General features: G+C 37.5%; 2 protein-coding genes and 1 long non-coding RNA gene across 3 annotated transcripts; 2 read left to right on the top strand and 1 right to left on the bottom strand.

The window, feature by feature from the left end:
• The first annotated feature begins 1,631 nt into the window (after window positions 1-1,631).
• Window positions 1,632-13,562, top strand: LOC117413882 (glycoprotein endo-alpha-1,2-mannosidase-like protein). The gene is made up of 5 exons (XM_034023285.3): window positions 1,632-2,133; window positions 2,902-3,480; window positions 4,768-4,877; window positions 11,142-11,218; window positions 11,620-13,562. The coding sequence occupies exons 2-5, from the start codon at window positions 2,973-2,975 to the stop codon at window positions 12,254-12,256; spliced, it is 1,332 nt and encodes a 443-aa protein (XP_033879176.3). The 5' UTR covers window positions 1,632-2,133; window positions 2,902-2,972; the 3' UTR covers window positions 12,257-13,562.
• Window positions 13,563-14,722: 1,160 nt separating this feature from the next.
• LOC117413912 (threonylcarbamoyl-AMP synthase-like) lies at window positions 14,723-20,740 on the bottom strand. The gene is made up of 6 exons (XM_034023366.3): window positions 20,492-20,740; window positions 19,834-20,035; window positions 19,517-19,631; window positions 19,065-19,184; window positions 18,476-18,618; window positions 14,723-15,902 (listed from the first exon to the last, which is right to left on the bottom strand). Exons 1-6 carry the CDS (start codon window positions 20,667-20,669, stop codon window positions 15,836-15,838), a joined length of 825 nt encoding a protein of 274 aa, XP_033879257.3. The 5' UTR covers window positions 20,670-20,740; the 3' UTR covers window positions 14,723-15,835.
• Window positions 20,741-20,788: 48 nt separating this feature from the next.
• Window positions 20,789-22,060, top strand: LOC117413913 (uncharacterized). Its single transcript, XR_004546111.3, has 3 exons — window positions 20,789-20,888; window positions 21,671-21,712; window positions 21,805-22,060. It is a non-coding gene; the product is annotated as an uncharacterized LOC117413913 (long non-coding RNA).
• The last annotated feature ends 322 nt before the right edge of the window (window positions 22,061-22,382 follow it).

Genomic DNA, 22,382 nt, shown 5'->3' with positions numbered 1-22,382 from the left:
GGATTATTATGCAGTGCAATTGCTAACATATGTGTTTTGATTGCTCAGTGAAAGAATCCTTGCATGTTTCCAATGAAGTCAACACAATGCTTCTGTAACCTACATTTCTTGTTGCCTTGAACATGTTCCGTTCTTGTAAACCCTTGTAGTGCTTCAATAATCCCTTGCTGCTTAATTCTAGTCAACTGCTAAAAAAGGGAGCCAGGATCTATAATGACTATGCTTATAATTTCCCTTGGGAAGTCTAATCTTTACTTTAAATCTACTTCTTTGCATGCAGTCATTAGGATACAAATAAATACATCTTTGGTCTCGCTTCGGGGAACCCCTGCCCATAATCTTTTCCGCTGATAAGTGGGGAAGCTGACTGTAGGGAAGCCATGGGCAGACGAAGCCAAAAAACAGGTGGAAGCTGGGGAGGAGGAGGCAAACTAACTTGCTGCAGGAGGTAATGTATCAGTAAGATTGAAATCCCTTCCTTCATAATCATTGGACAGCAATTACGTTGTTAGTGATAAGGTACTGCTATTTCGATTGACAATTTACTGTGATACATTTTTAATGGCGGAGATTTGCTAATAATTGCTAGCCAATGCTTTCAATCCTTTTCCCTACTTCTTCTTAGATTTTTTTAAATATAATTACTGTCCTCCACACCCCCCTTTTATGTGCTAAAAATAGACGTTTTTTTGAAGATTGCATCAGCAGCAAATAAATAAACAGTATTTATTTAAAATATCTCTATATGCTAAATAAAAAGTATAACAAAAAGAACCAAAAGGGGGATAATGTGGCTAGTGCTGAAAAGACATTTGATTCCCTTTAATTACAAAGGCTCCCAGAAGCATTTACAGGCCTGGTATTCTGTCTGTGACCTTGAGATCAGAGGTCACAAAGCTGTCCTTACTTTACATCTACCACCGTGGCTTACGTAGATTGTGAAATAGGAAGCGTGCAGGATGGACGTGTCTGCAGAAAGCAATGCATTAGATCGGCTAGACTGTTTTGGATTCCCAGTGTAATTCCTGGACGTTCTTGCCGCAGAATGCATTTTATGGAGTGTTTATGAAGATGATATGGTTCTTTTAATATTAAATAGTGATTTTGAGAAATGAAAATAATGAATTGGCTTTATGAAAAATAACCCACATATTCCTAATCACAGCTGTAATTTACAGGTTAAATATTGAGATTCATGAAACTGTTCTCAACTTTTGCTGGCTTCTTAATAACAGTCTTTATATTAAACATCCTTTAAATAGTTAAAGTGAATAAGGTCTAACGTGAATAATTATTATAATATTTGTTTTAGTTAATAACTGTCCAGAATTTAATTCTGCGTCTGTTCCAAAATCCAGCTGTATAAAGTACCGTAGATATTGCTACATACGTTAATAACATCCATTATGTATAAATACACAATAATCCATAAATATACTCATATTTATAGTATATATTATATCTATCGTGGTAGGTGTGGGCAAAAAAATACTAAAATTCTCATACATAATGTATATTACTTTTACCCTTTGTGACAGTGAAGACAAAAGCGCTGCCTCTCCACACCCCCTTCCCTGCCTGCATCACACAATGAGCCGGCGAGCTGGAAACGGCTCCACCTCCATTGGAATGGAATGGACAAAAGCCAGTTTGAATACAAAATTGAATACACATTTGGACTGCCATTACCACACACACACACACAGAAAAGAAAAGAAAAGAAGAAAAAAAACACCTCCAATATATAAATATATCTCACGGTTAGAATTAAACTCCCACGGCATAAAGGGAACCGCCGTGCAGTATGCCGAACTGATTGAGTGAACCCAGCTTGTTATAACGAAGCGAGAGATATAGAAACCGCTGTAATAATAATAAGCCATAGGATGGCAATGATGGTATCTTTTCGTGTGATACAAATTGGCGATCAGGAGCCACCGTCCCATGCTTGCAGTTCAGCTAGGTATCAGCCCCGAAGAGTTCAAATTAATAAGGTATCGGTCATTTTTTGTTGAAAGCTCATGCTTTCAGTGTTGATGTAAAGGGGCTATGATGTATACGACCTGACGTAAATGAAAGAAAGCAGGATAACCTGCACTATATGCGCACAAGGAAGACGACCCGTGGATTGAGGTAAAGTAAAATGTATTGTCTGTTTATTCTACGTGTTGTTTAAAACATGCATTGTATTATAAGTTATAAATAACCTACATGACACGGACACGTCGTATGTCATTTAAGTAACATTAATATCACAGTGATACTAGAAACTGCGATAAAAGAAAACAGGGGTTTATTGAAATATAAATATCTGTACATGTATCTGGCCATTAGGGCATTTTGCAATCGGCTACATCCGTTGTTTATTTAATATGTTTAATCATGTGTGTGAAAATGGTTCCTAGACCGTAATGCTTGATGCGGGAACTTATCATAATAAAGAAGTGAACAGATGGGAATTTTGATCTTTTTAATCACAAAATAAAAATAAAAAATCGGATTGTGAAATGAACGTAATGGCTCTTTAACTCAACATTCCTAGACATTCGCGTTTTATATAACTTCATGTTTAAACTTCTATGTTTCAGTGCGCTTGTTTTTCCTATAGCAGCTTGGCTAGATAGTAGACGGTTTAATAAAACCTAGACCAACAAAGATTATTTTTCGACTAAGTCCTATGTTTTCTTAAACAAAACAACACAACAACAAAAAAACATACGATATAGATATTGTATATTGCATATTCAGAGAAATATCCGTTGGACGCATTGATGTTTAGATAAATAGTACACACTATATAAATTGACGTCCTGTGTTCTGGTGTGTAATTAATAGAAATGTAACTCCCCCTCCCGCGTTATTTACTGTACAACCTGTATTCTGTTGATGTAATTCTTCCAGAGAGAAGTGACGCTAACAGGCAGACAGACCATTCTACTGAAAGCTAAGCGTTTGGACGGTCGAGACTGATCATGGCCAGATTGCGCAAGAAAGCTTGCGTTGCCCTGTTTCTGTTTACCTTGTTCATTTTTGGGACCATGATGGGCTTGAGGACATTAAAGCCCAGTGATGGCTTTTCGGATTTAGCTCCGGGACTGAAGTTACTGCCGGTTGCTGCTGAGAGAATGGACAGGCGTTCAGTCTCCAGCGAAGTCGTTGTGTCTCCTATTCATGTTCACGCTATAACTAACAGCAAAGTTGTCTATACGAATTCCAGTCCTGAAGGTGATATTTACTATGACGTCCATATATTTTATTACACGTGGTTTGGCACTCCAAAATTGGACGGGAAATATATACACTGGGACCACGTCTTGGTGCCACATTGGGACCCTAAAATTGCTGCTAGCTACCCCAAAGGAAGACACACGCCTCCAGAAGACATTGGCTCCAGTTTTTACCCCGAACTGGGACCTTACAGCTCCAGAGGTCCAGACATCCTGGAATCGCACATGGAACAGCTTAGAGCTGCTGCAGCAGGTATAGTATAAAGGTGCATTGATACTTCCTTAATGATTGGGTCTAGCACTATCAATAAAGATATATATTCTACAATGAAATCATTCTGTATGAAATAACGACGACTGTATTGTGCGAGTTTTTTGGTTGTTGTTTTTAAATATTACTCAACTATTATTATTATTATTATTATTATTATTATTACGATACGTGCCATGCTTTTACTGTACTTCGTTCCCTACAGGTAGTTTCAGCACTCCCTGATGTGGACAGCTCCATAACATGCAAACGCTTATTACTTCAAAAGCAGTCATGATCCATTATTATTTGAATTATGACAAATAACTACAGTTTACTGTCTCTAGTGACAGTTAGAGACACACGTTTCTAAGATAGCACAACGTTATTGTTCAGGGATATTTTTAAACACGGTTAGATTTTCTTATGCTTTTTAAGCCTATCGTTAACATAACGTGAGCATACTAAAAGACCAGCTATTTAGCACATACAAGATTGTTCTAGTAACTAAAATACAGCTAGGATACATGGATATTTTAAATCTACTCTCATTAATACAGCAAGCCCTGGGAATGAAGTTTAATTTATTTGACTTATCAGTGGCCGCTAGGAAACTTGACCTTCAGTTACATTTTCAACAGACGTTTTAAACTGGTTTTGAAGGATGTGGTGTTTTTTTTTGTTTGTTTTTTGAGAAACAATTTTCAAATCGGCACATACCTTGCCTTAAGCGGCCTGACTTTCAAAACCTGAATACAATGTAGTTCAATTTGAAGTATCAAGGCTACTTGTGAAGAACACCCTTCTGTGTATAATATTACACTACATAGCTTTCTGCCTAGGAAGCATATATCACTTTACCTCAGGAGCAGGACGTATTCGCAGGACATGGTTCTTTTATTACCTCTCCTTATCTGAAGTGATGTATTTGCAGAAGTTTCCAGAAGGTCAGGGCTTTTGCACTTCTTACATTTTTATTGTGTTGGCAGATGGGAATTGGAAGATAGAAGTAAGGTGAAGAGGACAACAAAAAAAGAATATTCTTTTAATTAAAAGCAGACATCAATAATTTAAAGATTCAAACATGCTTCCTGAATACAAATTATTCAGCAGGGATTCAACCACTGTTAAACAAGATAATCAGGCAACAACACATAGGTTTAGTTTCAACACACTGTATCAGGTTGTGCAAGGATTTTGTTTTATTTATTTCTATGTATAAATTACAAGCTGAGAAAAAGAGCAAATACACACTTTGGAAACACAACCTCTCTGTATACCGGTTCCTAGGTGTGTTGGTTCTGAGCTGGTACCCTCCAGGCATGGCTGATGACAACGGAGAGCCGACAGAAGACTTGGTTCCATCCTTATTGAATGCTGCACATCGGCATGGTATCAAGGTAAAACATGCTTCCGTTTTTTAATCAAAGGTCTGATGTGAACAATTTCCTGCAAGGGAAACCTCGAATACTGTTGCCCTTGTTATAACTGTACTGTTGTAAATACAAGGGCATAGCCAGGGACGACAAAAAGCACTCAGCCCTCACCATGGCTGCAGCAAGAACAAGGAATAAAAGCATCCTGCCAAGGTTATAGTTTTTTTTTTTAATTGAGGAAATGGAAGGAACAAAACACACACACAATCTTTCTTGTACTGCCTCAGAAACCCTTCAATTATTACTCATGTGGCAGCCATCAGAGAATGGATCACATTATAAAATGTTAGGATTCTCCTTCTCTTCAAACACATGCTATTTAAAGCTCCTGCAGTACCATTTAATAGCACTTTAAGTTGTAGATCAGCCTGCATATTATACAAATTCACTTCTAGTGCAAATTATGCAACATAGGATGTAGCATCAGCATTAATTATGAAGTAGTTTCTTGTGACCCTATTCTACTAGTCTTGAAAGTCAATTCTTATAATATATATATATATATATATATATATATATATATATATATATATATATATATATATATATATACTGTATATGAATGTATAATGCCAGAGAGAGTTTACTGTACTGTAGATCCAAAAAAATCAATACAGGATTAAAAGTATGCAGACAAAGAGCAATCCAGCTAGGTAATGTTAAAAGGACTGCGGCACAAATGATGATCCACCTTAAAGGTCACAGAGCTGTTATAATGATAAGAAAACTATTTGATAAAGAGGTGCTTTATCATCAAATAACCTGGGCCAAATGGAAGCCAACAATAATGGTTAAAAGATGCAAAAATGAACAAAAAAAGCATTTCATTATTTTTTTTGTTTGCAGGCCGAGACTTTATCTGTAACATCTGGATGTGTGTCTGCCTTCACAGATATCTCAAACGGCTTTTTAAAATTTTGTCTTTTCTCTGCACCTTTTTACACTTATTTTGTTGTTGTTTTTTACCGTAAGCTCATTATTATAAGATCAAAATAATTTAAAGAATAAATACTGGTGCAATTTCTCAGTACAGTGAGCAACCAACACAATTCAAATGGGTTTACTCTGAAGTCAGACAAGCTGAAATAAAAAGACAAATAATGCATAGCATGTGTTCATTCTTTATTGGTAACATGAATGTTCACTGTTTCGTTAGTTGACATTTCTTACAGTGTTACTTGAATTTGATTTGACTGTGATTTATCCCAGGTTATTTAAATTATCTTTACTTCACTGAACATTTTACTTTGGATGGTGACTGGTAGTAACAAGCTATTTCAATGCATGGTTAACACTATATTGAACAAATCAGCCCAGAAAAATGTGGTGCTTTTAATGATCAACCAATACAAAAGCAAGCCAAGCCATGTACAAATTCAGAGAGATATTAGAAGTCTGCAAGGTGTTTAAATTCTTCATTCAGGGTATGTGATCATTCCTCAATAATTATCAACTCCTATATAGATTCATTCTGAGATTTGTTTTACTTTGCATGTAGTGCCACCTGGTGGATAGGCATTGTATATCATTCCAAATTGAAGACCACAGCACAGAATCATAAAGTAGCATTGTAAGATTAATGCATTATTTTCTCCCAGTCACAGCCATTCTAGTTCCCTGTATGGTAAAATATGTTAGAAATATATTAACTGAATAATCCTGACTAAACAAGCTTCTATTCAAGTTATAATGATGCTCACGTGACCTGACATAATTAATGATGAGCTTTTGATCTGAAATTGAAGCTGGCACTAAGAACCATTAAATTCAGACGAGCAGCAGCCTGGATATAAAAATGTATCGCAGTGATTAAAAAAAAAAACCTCCTTGTCTTCTTTTAGCCCTGTTCATATTGAATGATGCAGCAGTGTGGAGTAGTGGTTAGGGCTCTGGACTCTTGACCGGAGGGTCATGGGTTCAATCCCCGATGGAGACACTGCTGCTGTACCCTTGAGCAAGGTACTTTACCTAGATTGCTCCAGTAAAAACCCAACTGTATAAATGGGTAATTGTATGTAAAAATAATGTGATATCTTGTAAGTCGCTCTGGATAAGGGCGTCTGCTAAGAAATAAATTATTTATGATAAAATTCTTTCAAATGTTTCATTCACGGTCGAGAAAAAAAGCCTGGTTTTAACTTTCCTTGAACTTTCCATTTTAAAATGCAAACACAGAACATGCTACTGTTAATAAGTATTTACAGTATCTCCATCAATTTAACAATGGCAAATTAAAGTGTACTCTTCACCCAGAAAGTGTTATGTAAGAGTAAAGATATAAAGATATTAGCAAAGAAGACCCATTGCCTCTGTTTGCGTATTGTAAGAAGACACTGGTGTACATGGTAGATTTGAGGATTATCATCAAGCCTTGCCATTTTGAGAATAGTTTTCATTTTTGCTATTGAAGCTCATTAAAAATCTCTTAGAACTCATGACACAGGAGAGGGCATTGGCTGAAATGTTTTCTTCCTCTCTTTAAATCTTTTTTTGGCTCTAGCCTTGTGTGGATTTTTAAGTCATTACTGGTTATCCGATGAGCGTGACATTGTGCAACTATCACTACAGCTGGCTTTATCTGACATTTGTTTTCATTAAGGATGTGAAGAAAGCACAATATTTCCTGCCTGATACTGGCATTTACTGTTTCCAGGGCCAGTGACAGTTTTATTCAAATTAGATTCTAGCATTGCACAGTGTCACATGTTGGCTTAATTTTCTAATTGCAGCAGGGACCTTAAAGAGAAAGTCTATGTTGAATTGTGAGGCCAGATGCACCATTTATACCAGGCTTCTTTTTTTTTTCAAAGGATGGCTTTAATCTGTCTTTGGTCTTAAAGTAGCATTTTTAGGAAGTGTAAGTAACCCAGCCTTTCGTTTTGCCTACCTGAAGTTAGACCACCTTGGTGTATTGGAAAATGGTATAGCCGTCCTAGCAACAAAGAGCCACGTTATGGGTTAATCCTCCAAGCCTCCAGCTTCAATGTCATAACGCCTCCGTTTCAATGCAACTCAGAACACTACATTTCTCCTCCATATATTTCAACTACAGAAAATACTGACTCAATAGCTTTTCCCTTAGGAGAGAGGTCCCTCCTGGGCAGGATTTAAACCAAAAAGTAGGGCAGACACTGAGTGTATCTATGTGGACTGTTTACCACCTACTCATGCATGTACTTATTACTGTGCCTGAAAGATCACACTTTTTGGGGGGGGAACAGACAATATTTATATTTAGTATTAAACAGAGAGAGAGAGAGAGAGAGAGAGAGAGAGAGAGAGAGAGAGAGAGAGAGAGAGAGAGAGAGAGAGAGAGAGAGAGAGAGAGAGAGAGAGTACAGTATGTATGTACAGTATGTGTGTATAGGAACTCAGTGGCTGCAAGCAGTTTTGTCCCTGGATAGATAAATGGAAGACTTTTGTCAGCGCTATCAATCTCTTGTCCATTCACAAACTTAAATCGTCTAAGGAAAGAAAAAAAATGAGCAGTAGCTTCTATTTTTCAGTTGTATATCTTTGTTATAACATTACTAGTCTTAAGAACAGACTAGCCAGTTAAATGTGGATATAACTGGTAAAAGTGTGGTTACCTTGCTATTTATTTAAGCCAAATGAAAACCACTCCAGTAACGAGGCATTCAAATTTCTAGAAATATTAAAATAGATGAACTAATTAACTCAGACAGCTTATTAAAAAATCTTTTAATAAAGAGGAAGCATATGTGCATAATATTTCAAATGACTTATTTTCCAAAAATCTTCCACAAACCCATTATCAAATGTGTGGCCTTTTTGGATGCTTCAAAGCAGAGATAGAATCGTGTTGCTGGAATCAAAAGCATGCAGTATAATTCCAGCTTTTGCATAAAAAAAGATTAAAGCTGAAATATTAAAACAGGCATTATGTTCGCGTCTTGTACTCTGCAACTAAAAGCTTTAAGGTAGGCTTTCTATAGCTTTTTAAAATCCACTTATGATTGACATCCAAAGTGGTAAGAATTGAGATAAGGTACAGATGCTACCATACAAGGTCAGCTATTAAGTTAATGCCTGATAATCAGGGTTTTATTGCGATTTGAAACTGGTAACCAGTGTCTTCACTGTTATTTTAAACATTACTTTCTTTACCTTTTCTGTGTTTTGCTTTCCAGAATAGATGACAAACATTTGAGCTTTCATGCACCATAAATAAGCTAGACATTCCATCTGAATGTTCTACAGCACTCTGCTGTGTGACAGTGCCCTGCAGTGGAGCTTTCTGATTGGTGAATGAGGTTTGTCATGTATCCCGGGCACCTGTAAAAATGAAAGATTCAAGCCCTAAATATAAATTCAGGTTATGCAGTCTGTTACTTTATTGATTTTTTTCTCTCTCTCTTTGTAATCCACTCAAATACAGAGATTCCAATTATGTAATTGAACCTTGACCCTTTCCCTGCTTGTGAGTTTGGTTGCCATAGAAGCGTGCAAAGAACAGAAAATGAAATGAAACCTCAGAGCTCCGAACGCGATTGTGCACCAGGCGAATATAGATTTCAATCTGCAGGAAACATACATTTAAGAATATTTTTGGTTTATGACAGCAGTAAATGTTTGAGTCCCTGAGTGTGTTTAGAAGGTAATTGGCCACCTAATTGTATTCCTTTACATTATGCTACAATCTGCATTTAAATAACCTAATTGAGTACTTTTAAATTCTAATTTAATGCTTGTTAGTTAACACTACCCAAAGGATGTCCCCCTCATGGGACAAGAGGAAATTCTTTCAAGGTTAAATAAATCTTAGATGATTTGCATGAGCAGCTCCGGTGTTGCCTTTTGCCAAATCGTGTGCTAATGTTTATTAGATTGAGGCTCTGATATGAAATCAATAGAGTTGGCTTCATTTGTTTTCTGAAATTAAGGCTGAAATTAAAACACAGATATTTGTGCTGCCAATTCAACTGCTTCTAGTCCTTGAGTATGATTTTGATTTCGATCTCTACAGATTTTCTCCCATGAAGAATAGGGAACCACTGTATTTCAGTACCCTGATCACTACACATTGTGCAAGAGTTTCAATTTTTTGTGAAAGCAGTGAAACATTCAGGACCCAGTGTGAGACCCACAGCCAAGATCAGTAACTCAGCATGGCCAGGATTAGAAACCGCAATCTCTTGATCGCATGACTAACCCTATACTGGATAGAGTTTAGTTGCATTTATATTTTCACAGAATCGCACACGTGGAAATATCTTATTTAACATAAAAACCCTCCTATTTGAATCCAACAGAAGAAACTTGACTTTTCCATTTAAGTCTTGGGACCCACAGAGCATTCTATTAACCAGTAATTGTATTCAGACTCAAGTTGTTTGTTGATAATGATGAAGAATACTTAGAAGCCACTTCTATGACATTATGCAATCATTATCTGGATAAGGCAGTGCTGTAAACCAGGCACAAATATTAATTACTTATTAATGGATACTGTATACCGTGATAGTAGGGTACCTGGACAATTTATATGTGCTTCCTTGCTATGACTATTTATAGCTGACCAAACTTATTATTCACGACACATACTTGCAGATTGTACTTGTCACTCTTCAACTTTTTGCAATTGATTTTGAGTGTCTATCAAATTTCTCATTATGTGCATAGCATCAGCCTTGCAGTACTGGCCAAATATTTGTAGCATTAAAATTTCCACTGCTAATTTTCTAATCTAAAATTAAAACACTTTCATTACCTGTATTTAATTACCTGTTACCCTGCCCACCATTTTAGAGCATTTTAATTACTGGTGTTCACCTTGAATTGTATAAACCATCAATCCTTGGTCATGAAAATCCCCTGGATGAAATCCCGTGCAAAGGGGATACAGTCGGGGTAGTCATATGTACAACCATACATCACACTTGATACATTTTTGCATATATCCAGAGGACCGCTTATCCAGTTGTCAATGAAGTTGGTATTGCCAGTATTTAGGAGTTATTGAGAACATAAAATCCTGGGAATGTATGGAGATGTCTGTCTGTCCTTACCTCTTACAAATTTGCATACATATCTAGAAAACCTCTTATCCAGTCGTTACGGTCATCCACTTTACCATCATACTGATGGCTTTGAATTTACAGCTGTGGCAAGGGAAGTATGTTACTATCATACTTGTTTTTTACTATCTTTAAAGTTTTCTTATTTCTTTTTCCTTCAGTAGCATTCTAACGCAAACTGTCTTCACAGGTAGCGTTTCACATCCAGCCATACAAAGGACGTACCGACCGCACTGTACATGACAACATCAAATACATCATCGACAAGTATGTGCTTTTTAATTAAACCTATTTACAGTCCACGCTGTAATGCTAATTATTACGGACAGGATGCTTAAATCTTGTGATCATCAATTGATATTTTAATTAGTAATTTAATTGGTAGTTAATTAGCAGAGGATTTTTCCCTTGATCGCAGATCTTGCTAGTAATAAGCAGCTCAAAATAAATTCGGAACACCTCTGATGTTTTAATAGTGGAACAGCAGGCAAAGAATCAGACCCAAGTGAATTGCATCAGCAAAGCCTGATGAACACAAGCTTGCTATTATCTTTCCTGCAGTTATACATTAATAGGAAGACCTAAATTGAGGATTAAACGATATGCTAAAATGTCATTTTTTTCTCAAATTACAAAAGAAGTCTTTACTTTTTTATTTATTTTAAAAGGTATGGAAATCACGGGGCCTTCTACAGATTCAAAACCAGCACCGGAAAGATCCTTCCCCTGTTTTATATTTACGACTCCTATCTGACGCCCCCTGAAGACTGGGCCAACCTTCTCTCCTCTTCGGGATCCCACAGTCTCCGCAAAACCCCCTACGATGGCGTTTTCATCTCCCTGATCGTGGAGGAGAGACACAAGGACGACATTGTGTCTGGAGGCTTCGATGGCATGTACACCTACTTCGCTTCCAACGGATTCTCCTTTGGCTCATCCCACCAGAACTGGAAGGCCATCAAAACGTTCTGTGACATCAACAACCTAATGTTCATCCCCAGCGTGGGCCCGGGGTACATAGACACCAGCATACGGCCTTGGAACAACCACAACACAAGAAACCGGGTCAACGGGAAGTACTACGAAACGTCTCTCCAGGCAGCGCTCATGGTGAGGCCTGAAATTGTCACCATCACTTCCTTCAACGAATGGCACGAGGGAACGCAAATAGAGGCGGCTTTGCCTAAAAAGACTTTGACTCGGATGTACTTGGACTACCTGCCCCACAAGCCTGATTTGTATTTGGAGCTGACACGGAAATGGGCAGAGCAGTTCAACAAAGAGAAAGAACAGTGGCTGATGTGAGACTGTTTTGAGTGGCATTGGTGTAGAAAACCCAATGGCAGGAATGCTCCCACATGGCCTATGCCTTTGATTAACATGTTCATTTATTCACTACACACACACACACACTCATTCACTTACATTTCAAAACTTGATATGAATTATAGTGAACTAGCAGTAAGACTACAGGAATACAATTTTGTGGATGTCATCAACAGAGACATGGTATTTTTATTTTTCAGTCCCCTGCTCACCAATATACATTGCCTTGTCTGATCTGTTCCATGAACGAGACTGAAGATTAGCAGTTTTAAGATTTTTTTATTTCTTTCCTTGGTTAGTAGGTTATCAAGGGGAATAAGTCACTCTAACCCGTCACAATCCATATCTATTTTTTTTTGTTTCTGTGTTTTAGTTCCAAGGCAAAACAACACTACTAGCTGTGAACACATGACCTGAAGATTCAGATGTCTGGTGCAGAATAACTAGCATTCAAAACTAAGATCCTGCAGAACAAGGGTAAAAAAAAGGAATCAAACATTTATAATCTGTTTCATTTTATTCTGAAACTATTTTCAGAGACATAATATTTAATTCATTTTGTGCTCGAGGAAAGATGCAAACCAAATGAAAGTCTCTGAAGAATTTGTCAACGTTTTAAAAACTTTTGGCTGAGGAGCAAGAAGTTATAAGGAAAGGTGCATAGCTTGAAGACTGTAAAGCGAGGTCTGCAGTACATTGTCATGGTGTGAGATTGATAGACAGTTTTAATTGGACTGTGCAATGAATTGGAAACATTTTATTACTATAAGACTAATGGCATAATTTCATCACTAGCCTGAAAAGGTTTATTTATTGTACTTATTTAGCATATTGGTGGTTAAAATATAGAATTTATCTCTTCAGTAATCAGAGGTAATAATTCTTCACCTAGCCTACAAGTGCATTTCTGTTATGCCGCCGTTATAAAAAGCAGCAACAGTGCATACAAATGCAAACTCTTCAATCACCTTTGCTACAGTTGTTGGTTTTGTCATTTTGTAATAATCCGAGGGCTACCCTTACATACATTTAAAAAATAGTGTCGTTCTTTATCTGGTCTTTTATTTCTTCTCATTCTTTATGATGGTACGTGTACAGCAATGGTTGGAATTTTTATGGTTTTAACTGTGTATTGAAATTAAATACGTAACAAAAAACATTTATACGAGTTTTGTGAAAACCATCAACTACTGTATTTATGTAACTGATCCCGAGGGGGGTGTATGTTTATTTCAAGAATAAAAGAGGATATCCTCCCCTTTGTTATCTTTTACGCACAGTTTAATTGTATTAAAGTACTTGACTTTGCACTGATTACAACGAAAGCGATATAATATTAAACATACATGATGGCAGTGGTCGCCAACACTTCATATCTGTAACATTTGATACTTTGCCTAACATACTGTACTAATTTAAAAACAGAGGACTTCAGTTTGTTTCTCCATGTCTGACCGTATGGTTACTGAATGTACCAAACCAACCCAATTCTAGATAGAACTTATTAACAAAAATACATTTATCATTGACTAAAATCAACACCACATCAATTCCTTCATTTATTATCCAACTTACTGGCATATGCTGGTTATTGGTAAATTAGTTCCCAATTGTGACTTAATAGCTGTACTAAACAATGTATTTTCTATTGTACTGATAAAACAGCCACCGATCTAAATACAATTAATAAAACATACAATAAATAAATGATAAACCTCATTTCACCAGTATGCAATTTCTGTACATGATACTGTACTGAAAAAAAGTGCTAAAAAACACAGTCAACCCACACACCACCCAAAGCAATTTGCATGCAATTTTAAGAACACTACACTAGACTACCAATGATCATACTTTATCAAAACTCTTTCAACAAAATACTGATGTTAACAAAATTCAGGAAGTACGAAATGAGTCAACCTGTCCCATACAAACAGCAGACAGAAAAACTTTTAGCAAGCTGGACAAGTAAAGAAAAGCGCTCTACCGGAATAAGAACAGAAATGATTAAAGAATGTGGAGCACTAAAAAGCACTAGACTCTTCAGTGGAGAAAACAAAAGGAGCATTTAACAGCTCTTTCTTATTGCTTCAGGTCTTATAATCTGTATCTGCTTTAGATTCAGGAGAGCTCCTGAAAAGGATTTTCTACACTGGAGATTGAATCCTACTGTATGTGCTTCAATATTATATGAAATCCATTTCCCACTAAAATGGCAACAGATAAACTATAAGGCATTGTGCTGACCTACGGAAGTCCTGAGGTTACAGAGTTTTATTCCTTGTGCAACACATACGATGTGATTATTATACAAACCAAGGAAGTGATGATCTCTTGCATTGCACAGAGGAGGTGTAGCAATACTTACATCTACAATACTCTCCAATAGGATTGGGACAAAACATGGATTTACTTATAACAAAAGAAAAACATGAATGCTTAATATTAAACACAGTATGCAGGTCACCAGCAGATGACTGTTTATTAAAATTAAAAAAAAAAAAACTCACATGTGGTCTTAAAACATATTGAACATTAAGAGAAACAACTGTTGCTGGTTAAAAAAATAGAATAGCCCATACAAACAAAATGCAAGTTCCCGGTTTCAATGTGAATTACATTATCCCAGCCACATCTCCAGTTTTATAAAGTAACGTCAGGATAAATCATGGCATTAATAAATACAGAAGAGTACAGTGATTTAGCTGCATTAGATCTTTAAAAACATACAATAAATACAGGCACTGTGCTCTTACAAATTATATACAAAGGCATTATGGTCTGAGAGCAGCAGTACAACTGAACTCAGTTGTGACAGGTGGAGGGGCTTTTTCATTGTAAGCTAGATATTTTAGGGGGATTTAATCTATGTGTAGCTCAGATATTTACTTTTGGTCTTTTTTGGAATGCTGCCAAATAAGACACGCCTATTGAATTTAACAGTGCTGTCCTATGTGACTTCAGTCATGCTATTGTTTTAAGAATACAGCCCAAGGTTTTAATTCATGACTAACCCATATCCTGTATCTTTTTTTTAGAATAAGCAGCTGTTTGTCCTATAAGACAAATACGGAGTGTCCAATCTATATGCATTAATCTTTCCATCACATAACATCCAACTTTTAAACAAATCGCTTTCATCCTTTCTAATAAGATCTATGTCCAAATCACCACACGATTGCCTGACATCCCTACAGAACAAGGAGTAACACTTAGTCACTAAAAAATATGCATCTATAACTATAGTGGCCATAAAGGCAATGTGTGCGAGTCAATATATTACTAGTTTAACTATAGGAGTCATATAACAAAACAGAATAGGATCATCATTTTTTATTTTATTTTTTTTTGTCAAAAAAGTCTTCATTTTAGCCCTCCAGAAGGATTTGCAAGTTCCATCTGCTACTGTAGTGGACAATGGAAGATGATGTTCCTTTATTTTGCTTGACTCCCTCTTCAAGTATTCTGACATTTTGAAAGCTTTTGTAAGTTCATGTACAGTATATATAATAGTAAGGGTCAGTTGTGCGTTTTGCAGTACAGTACCGTAGAGTTAATTCAGTGATCCGGAGTCTCTAACAGACTGTATTTGTTCTCAAGGATTTCAACTGTAGCCGTAAGTGCACTGTAAAAAAGAAATGAAAGAACGAGAAAATAGTAAGGAGGCAACAGGGAAAGCACTTTTCACTAAACGTTTGTAAAGATGAAGAAAGAAAATTCAGAAGGCTCTTTTTTTACTTCACTGGCGTAATTCAGATCAAAAGGAAAAAGCCATCCCTGTGGTTTTATGCTTTTAAAAAAATGTTTAAAACCTTGCTTCTTTAATGTTTTATTCTTCTGTAAAAGGGTAAGAAGTACCTATTTAAGGGACACAACAGCAACAGCGGGGATGGATACTCTTTCAAGCGTTATGAACTGGCCTAGATATTCCAGGCTTGACAAGTACATAGAAAGCACAGCGTGCCAACTAGAAATGCTTTAGAAGAATAATGTAGATGGTATTTGGAAAACTCAGCATAATGGATTTTCTTTGCAAATAGACGCACTACAAAAGCTCTTGAGGGACAAAAGAGGACAAAGCAGCATTTATTTCATCCCCTTGCTAAACTGTATTCAGAGCTTCAAAAGGGCTCTGCTGGTGCTCTCCCGAGCTGATCTCAATACGTGATTGAAAGGGCTTTTGGACACACAGTTTCCACTCACTACAGGTCGACCGGTATGTGACTCTCAAGGATAGGACATTTTAGGGAATTAAAACAGGATCCCCTGCCTGACACCACTATATAATACAAACTAAACAAATACACCGTGTAACATTTTTTTTTTTTTTTTTTTTTGTTCCTGGGTAGTAAGTGTTATTTCCTAATTGCTTATGCCTCAAAAGTATAGAAAATGGCTATTATTCCCCATAAACTTTGCTTTTGTGACGAGGACAGTGATATTTTGAAATGTACCTATTTTCTAGAACATTCCAGATAGATTCAGTGCTGAGTAAACTTGGAGTAACTTCTAGAACTTTCCAGTAATATAAATAGTAGTATAAATACAGGGGCCTTAAGCCCACCAGTTCAGTTTAGTTCCAGCTGCCTAAGTGGATACATATCTGCATTTTTCTGAGATAGCAGCAAATCAGAGAGCGAGGAAGATGTTGTAGATCCAGATGACAATTTCAGAGGTGGAGCTGAGGGGAGAAACCCATACTACCCCAACCAAAAAGACCTCAACGACTTGATTAGAGATCTTGGTCTCACTAATTCCAATGCCGAGCTTTTGACGTCTAGGCTCAAGCAGTGGAACTTGTTGGATGAAAGTGTGCAAGTCGCAGATCAGAGGAAGCGTCACCAACCTTTTTCCAGCTTCTTCACCCGTCAAGATGGGCTCTGCTTCTGCCACAATGTGACCAGACTGTTCGAGGCAATCGGAATCTCCTGTAACCAGAATGAGTGGCGCCTCTTCATTGACAGCTCATCCAGGAGCCTCAAAGCCGTGCTGCTCCATAATGGTAACAAGTACCCGTCTCTTCCCCTGGCTCACTCGGTGCACCTCAAAGAGGATTACAACAGCATCAAGACCTTGCTGGACGCCTTGAAGTATGATGAGTACGGCTGGGAGGTCATAGGAGACTTCAAAATGGTGGCATTCCTGATGGGTCTCCAAGGCGGTTTTACCAAGTTTCCCTGCTATCTTTGCCTTTGGGACAGCAGGGACACCAAGGCGCACTACCACAGGCAGGACTGGCCACAGCGGACCGAGTTCTCTGTGGGGAGGAACAACGTCAAGTGGGAGCCACTGGTGGACCCCCGGAAGGTGCTGATGCCACCACTGCACATCAAATTGGGCCTTATGAAACAATCTGTCAGAGCTCTAAATAAGGAGTCGGCAGCCTTCAAGTACCTTCAAGACTTCCCTAAGCTGTCCGAGGCAAAGGTCAAAGCTGGTGTCTTCGTCGGACCACAGATAAAGAAGATCCTGGAGTGCAATGAATTCCCCAAGAAGCTCACTAGTAAGGAGAAAGCGGCTTGGAACAGCTTTGTCGCAGTGGTTCGGGGCTTCCTGGGCAATCACAAGGCTGAAAACTATGTGGAGCTGGTTGAGACTCTGGTGAAGAACTACGGCACAATGGGCTGTAGGATGTCCCTCAAAGTCCATATCCTTGATGCTCATCTTGATAAATTCAAGGAGAACATGGGAGCGTACTCTGAGGAGCAAGGCGAGCGCTTCCAACAGGATATACTGGACTTTGAACGCCGCTACCAAGGACAGTATAACGAGAACATGACGGGAGACTACATTTGGGGGCTGATTCGTGAAAGTGATTTACAGTATAATCGTAAATCTCGAAAAACTACTCACTTCTAAATCTTTTGTAGTCATTTTTGTATTACTTTAGTATAAATACATGTTAATTTGGATTCATATGTTGTTTTTTTCTGACTATGTGAACGCAGAGACACAAATTCGCCCGTTTTCTCATTGAAAATAGGTAAATTTCAAAATATCACTGTCCTGGTCACAAAAGCAAAGTTTGTGGGGAATAATAGCCATTTTCTATACTTTTGAGGCATAAGCAATTAGGAAATAACACTTACTACCCAGGAACAAAAATTGTGTTACATAGTGATATTAAGTCTAAATTGTTGCTTGAATAGTAAAATCAAAATGAATATCTAAACTGATCTAAAGCTCAAAGCTACCTACCATCCTGGTCTTATGATGCTGTATTGTCCTGGTGTAGATAAGTTTATCACTGTTGATCCTAAACGACACTCGGGGCTCATAACATCACCGATTGGTCCGCCATCAATAACAAGGGCTAACTGAGGCAAAAGATCACGGAATTCCTGGAAAATAAGGAAATGCATTAAAGTACTGTTTGATTGAAATAGACACAATTAGCAAAAATCTGTTTTCTTCCATTTACTATAAACTAGGCAAAAAATGTGCAAAGAAACTCATGTTCTAGACAACTTACATTTTCATTTAAATGTAAATATATGACCTAAGAAGTGAAACAAAGACACACAAGGGCTTTCTTTTAGTTTGTTGAATACCAAAAATACATGTTTCCTGTAACATAATAAAACTGCATATTTGAGACCTATACAGCAAATGGTGCATGCACATGTTTGGAATTATATTGTTAGCTAGAATCACCAAAAAAAAGTAACTAATAATTGATTTATTTATTTGATTAAATGTTTTTGTACTTGCTAGTACTCTAAAATGAAAAAAATAATAATTTGAGAATCAAAACGTACAGTATTGTGTAAAATTAAGAAACACTTACATCTACTGTGAGTGTGCTTGCCTGGGAGCTGATGTTGGCACTGGTTAGAGCCAGGGGCTCGTCACACTTCTGCGCTAAAACCTGCATGAAAGCATGATCTGGAATGCGTACTCCCACCAACTGTAAAAAACACAACATTTAAAAGTCAACTTTTTTGTTGCAACCTCATTTTTAAACCATCTGAGGCACGAAACGTCTTGTAACCAGAACCCATGTTATCTATTATGCCTGGTCTCCACCTGTCTGTACAACTCAAATCAAATTGTCCAAAATCTAAACTGTGGCCACACATTCCACCTGCGCTGAAGCCAACAGGACTCCTTTCAAAACCCTTTCCCCTCAATCCAGAGGCAGAAAGACTGTGTTAATGCCCTGGTTAGACAACTGCACCTCCACCCATTTCAATTTGAGATCATCTGCAAACGGAACATCTACTGTCTGATAGTTCTTACCTTAGTGAAGGGATTCAGGTCTTTATTCAGCTCATCAGATCGCTCTAAAACTAGCGTTACAGGTCCCGGGAGGAGGTCTCTTAGTAACTGATCTGGGACAGTGACTTTACAGTATCTGAGAATCACAAAAAAGAGTATATTAGACTCCAAGTACACATTTAAACAAGCTCCATTATATTATTAATAACAGTGCACTAGAATGGACACGGGTTATATTTTAATGAAATGAAATTTAGATTTTACAAAACCACTGAATTTGGCCTATTGTTTCTGAATACACACACCACAGAAAGTAGCCTGGTTTTCTTTGGACTTACTTGTAAATGTCTTCCACCGCTCCCACGCATATAGCTAAAGGCTTGTTTCCATTTCGTCCTTTCGTTTCATAAATCCTTTGGATGGCTTCTGAGTTTTGTGCGAGACAAGCCAATCCGTACACGGTATCAGTTGGCACGGCCACCACATTCCCCTGCTTTAAAACACTAACCGCGGTGCTCAGAAACTCCTTCCAGGCTGAAACTGAAGAAAAAAAAAAGAAAAAAAAAAGAAAACTTACCGTACCTGTGCTGTCTCTCTAAAGGTAACGCTACACAATACTAGGGTATGGTATGTGGTAGCACCAAATGCTTTTGAAATAGTTGATACTGTCAAACTACAGGGGCCATCCCAATGTGTTATTGCACTTTTCTCGATGTTCTACTGCTAACACAGAACCAGAAGCAAGCCTTTAATGTTGCAAGTTAAGGGGATGGAAGGTATGACATACAAACTGGACTGCCAACAAAATCTGCTTTTGAAAAATAATAAGTGTCCAGAAATCTGTGGAAGACTTTGGTAAACACGTGAATGTACAGCAGTGCATTAGAGCGTAACCACATCAGTTTTAAAAAGGCTGCATTTCACTTATAACAAGCGCCTCGATTGCGCTGCACGTGTTTGTATTCCAATACTGCTTGTCACCGTGGTACACCTTACCTTGCACCCGGTCCCCCGACTGCTTTACGGGCCCGGCGTTGGCAATCCCCGGTACTAGCTTCAGTATTCTGCACTTGAGCTCCTTGCACATGTCTGTTTTAGCTGAGTTTGTAGCACGGATATCTGAACGTATCAATGCATCAAAAGCAACATGAGACAGCCTGGTTAGAAACAGCATAGAAACACAGACAGCACGGTCCCTGTAACATGGCTTTCTGATGTAACCAGCAGCAAGATCCTGGAGTTATTTCCGGGTCACTCGTGTATGGCTACGTCAGCACTCTTAAAGGGGACAGGCTCGAAATACTGATCAATGCAAGTCAAAGTAGAAGGACTTCTCTGCCATGTTTGAGGTGTTTAGAAGAGTAATCGCAGAATGTAACAGTGTGCTATGAATGTAGGTTTGTATATTTTCACAGGGGTTTATAGCTGTATTAGATTCAATGGTGTTTTAATTACTAGTAGGCCTACCCTACCCTAATCATTATGCAGTTGAATCTCTTAGACTTTATTATGGTCATTTTGAAATTACTTTCAGATGTCTATTTAGAATATCGTGACATTCTTCATCATCATCATCATCATCATCATCATCATAGTAATAATAATAATACGGGTATTTATCAATTAATGTGTCGAGCGTGCAATTGTCCAGGACATTTATTTTAGCATTTTCAAATCTTAATAAAACAAGTGTGACCCTATCTAAATGAATAACACTACTACCAGCACTACGCTAACGACTTCGTATTCACCTAAGTGGTACTGATCGTGGTTCCATTAATCGCATTCTGCACCGAGACAGGTGCTTTATTATGAAAACTCAACAGATCAAGTCAACTAAAAACCCATAGCTTATCGCATTTCCCTTTTTCATTGTGTATGTAGCCAATCGATTTACAGCAAGGTGGTGATCGTAATTGTAGTTAATTACATACCGTACAGACTCCTTTAAAAGCTGCTTGAATTCAAATCTAGACTGAGTTAAATTCTGGTAACTTACAAGATGGAGACAGGTAAATTGAATTGTTAAACTAACAATTAACTTGCAGGTTATGTACCAGTTTATCTTACTTAAAGGTTTTTTTGTTATTGTTTGTTTGTTTGTTTGTTTTGAACAGATAAACAACTAATACAAAATAATGTTTGTTTGTTTTTTTTGGGGTTTTTTTTGACCAGCTGTAGAAACGAAAGACTCAAGAGAAAGCAGTTCAGCCCATGGTATACAATTATTTTTCCATCTTTTTGTATTGACTGTATTATGTTGCAGTCTTATAACTGCTATGTACTGACTAACTGTGTCTTAATTGTAGAGAAATGCTGAGCCTGCAAATGATCCTGCTTAGATTCCATCAAAATAAACACAGCAGACCCTTCTGGGATGATACCAGCCATCAAGATGTGAATAAGATGCTGGCCAGAAAGGATCGCTGGAGAAATACAAGTTTTAAAGCTGCTACAGATCTTTAAGAAGCTGGCAGTTTTCACACAGACTAGAAGTTATTTGCATATTATTGTTAATTGTGTTTATACATTTTAAAAGGTTTATTTATGCAGGATGTTAATAAATGTTGACATATCAATTAAAGATGTTTTCTTGTGTGAATTTCTTTCCGAAGTTTGGATATCTGCTTCAGGAGTATTCCGTGTATTTCCAAATTGTCTAAAGTGGGTAATGTACTGTAGAAATTGGCCGACATATATTCTGTTGAAGAACTCTGAATGTACGCGACCACTGATTTATCTACCAAAGCTTTGAGTTCAACTGGGCTGAAAGGGGATTTAAATTAAATTGTTGAAATGCTAACCTCTGAAGACTGCATAAGCAACATTCAAGAGGGGGAGGAGGGGTCCCTTGACCTTGATTAAACAACAGAGAGAGTTGAAAGGT

The sequence above is a fragment of the Acipenser ruthenus genome, chromosome 25 (assembly GCF_902713425.1).
Source record: "Acipenser ruthenus chromosome 25, fAciRut3.2 maternal haplotype, whole genome shotgun sequence".
NCBI classification, from domain to species: Eukaryota; Metazoa; Chordata; class Actinopteri; order Acipenseriformes; family Acipenseridae; genus Acipenser; species Acipenser ruthenus.
This window is presented reverse-complemented; position numbering and strand designations above follow the sequence as displayed.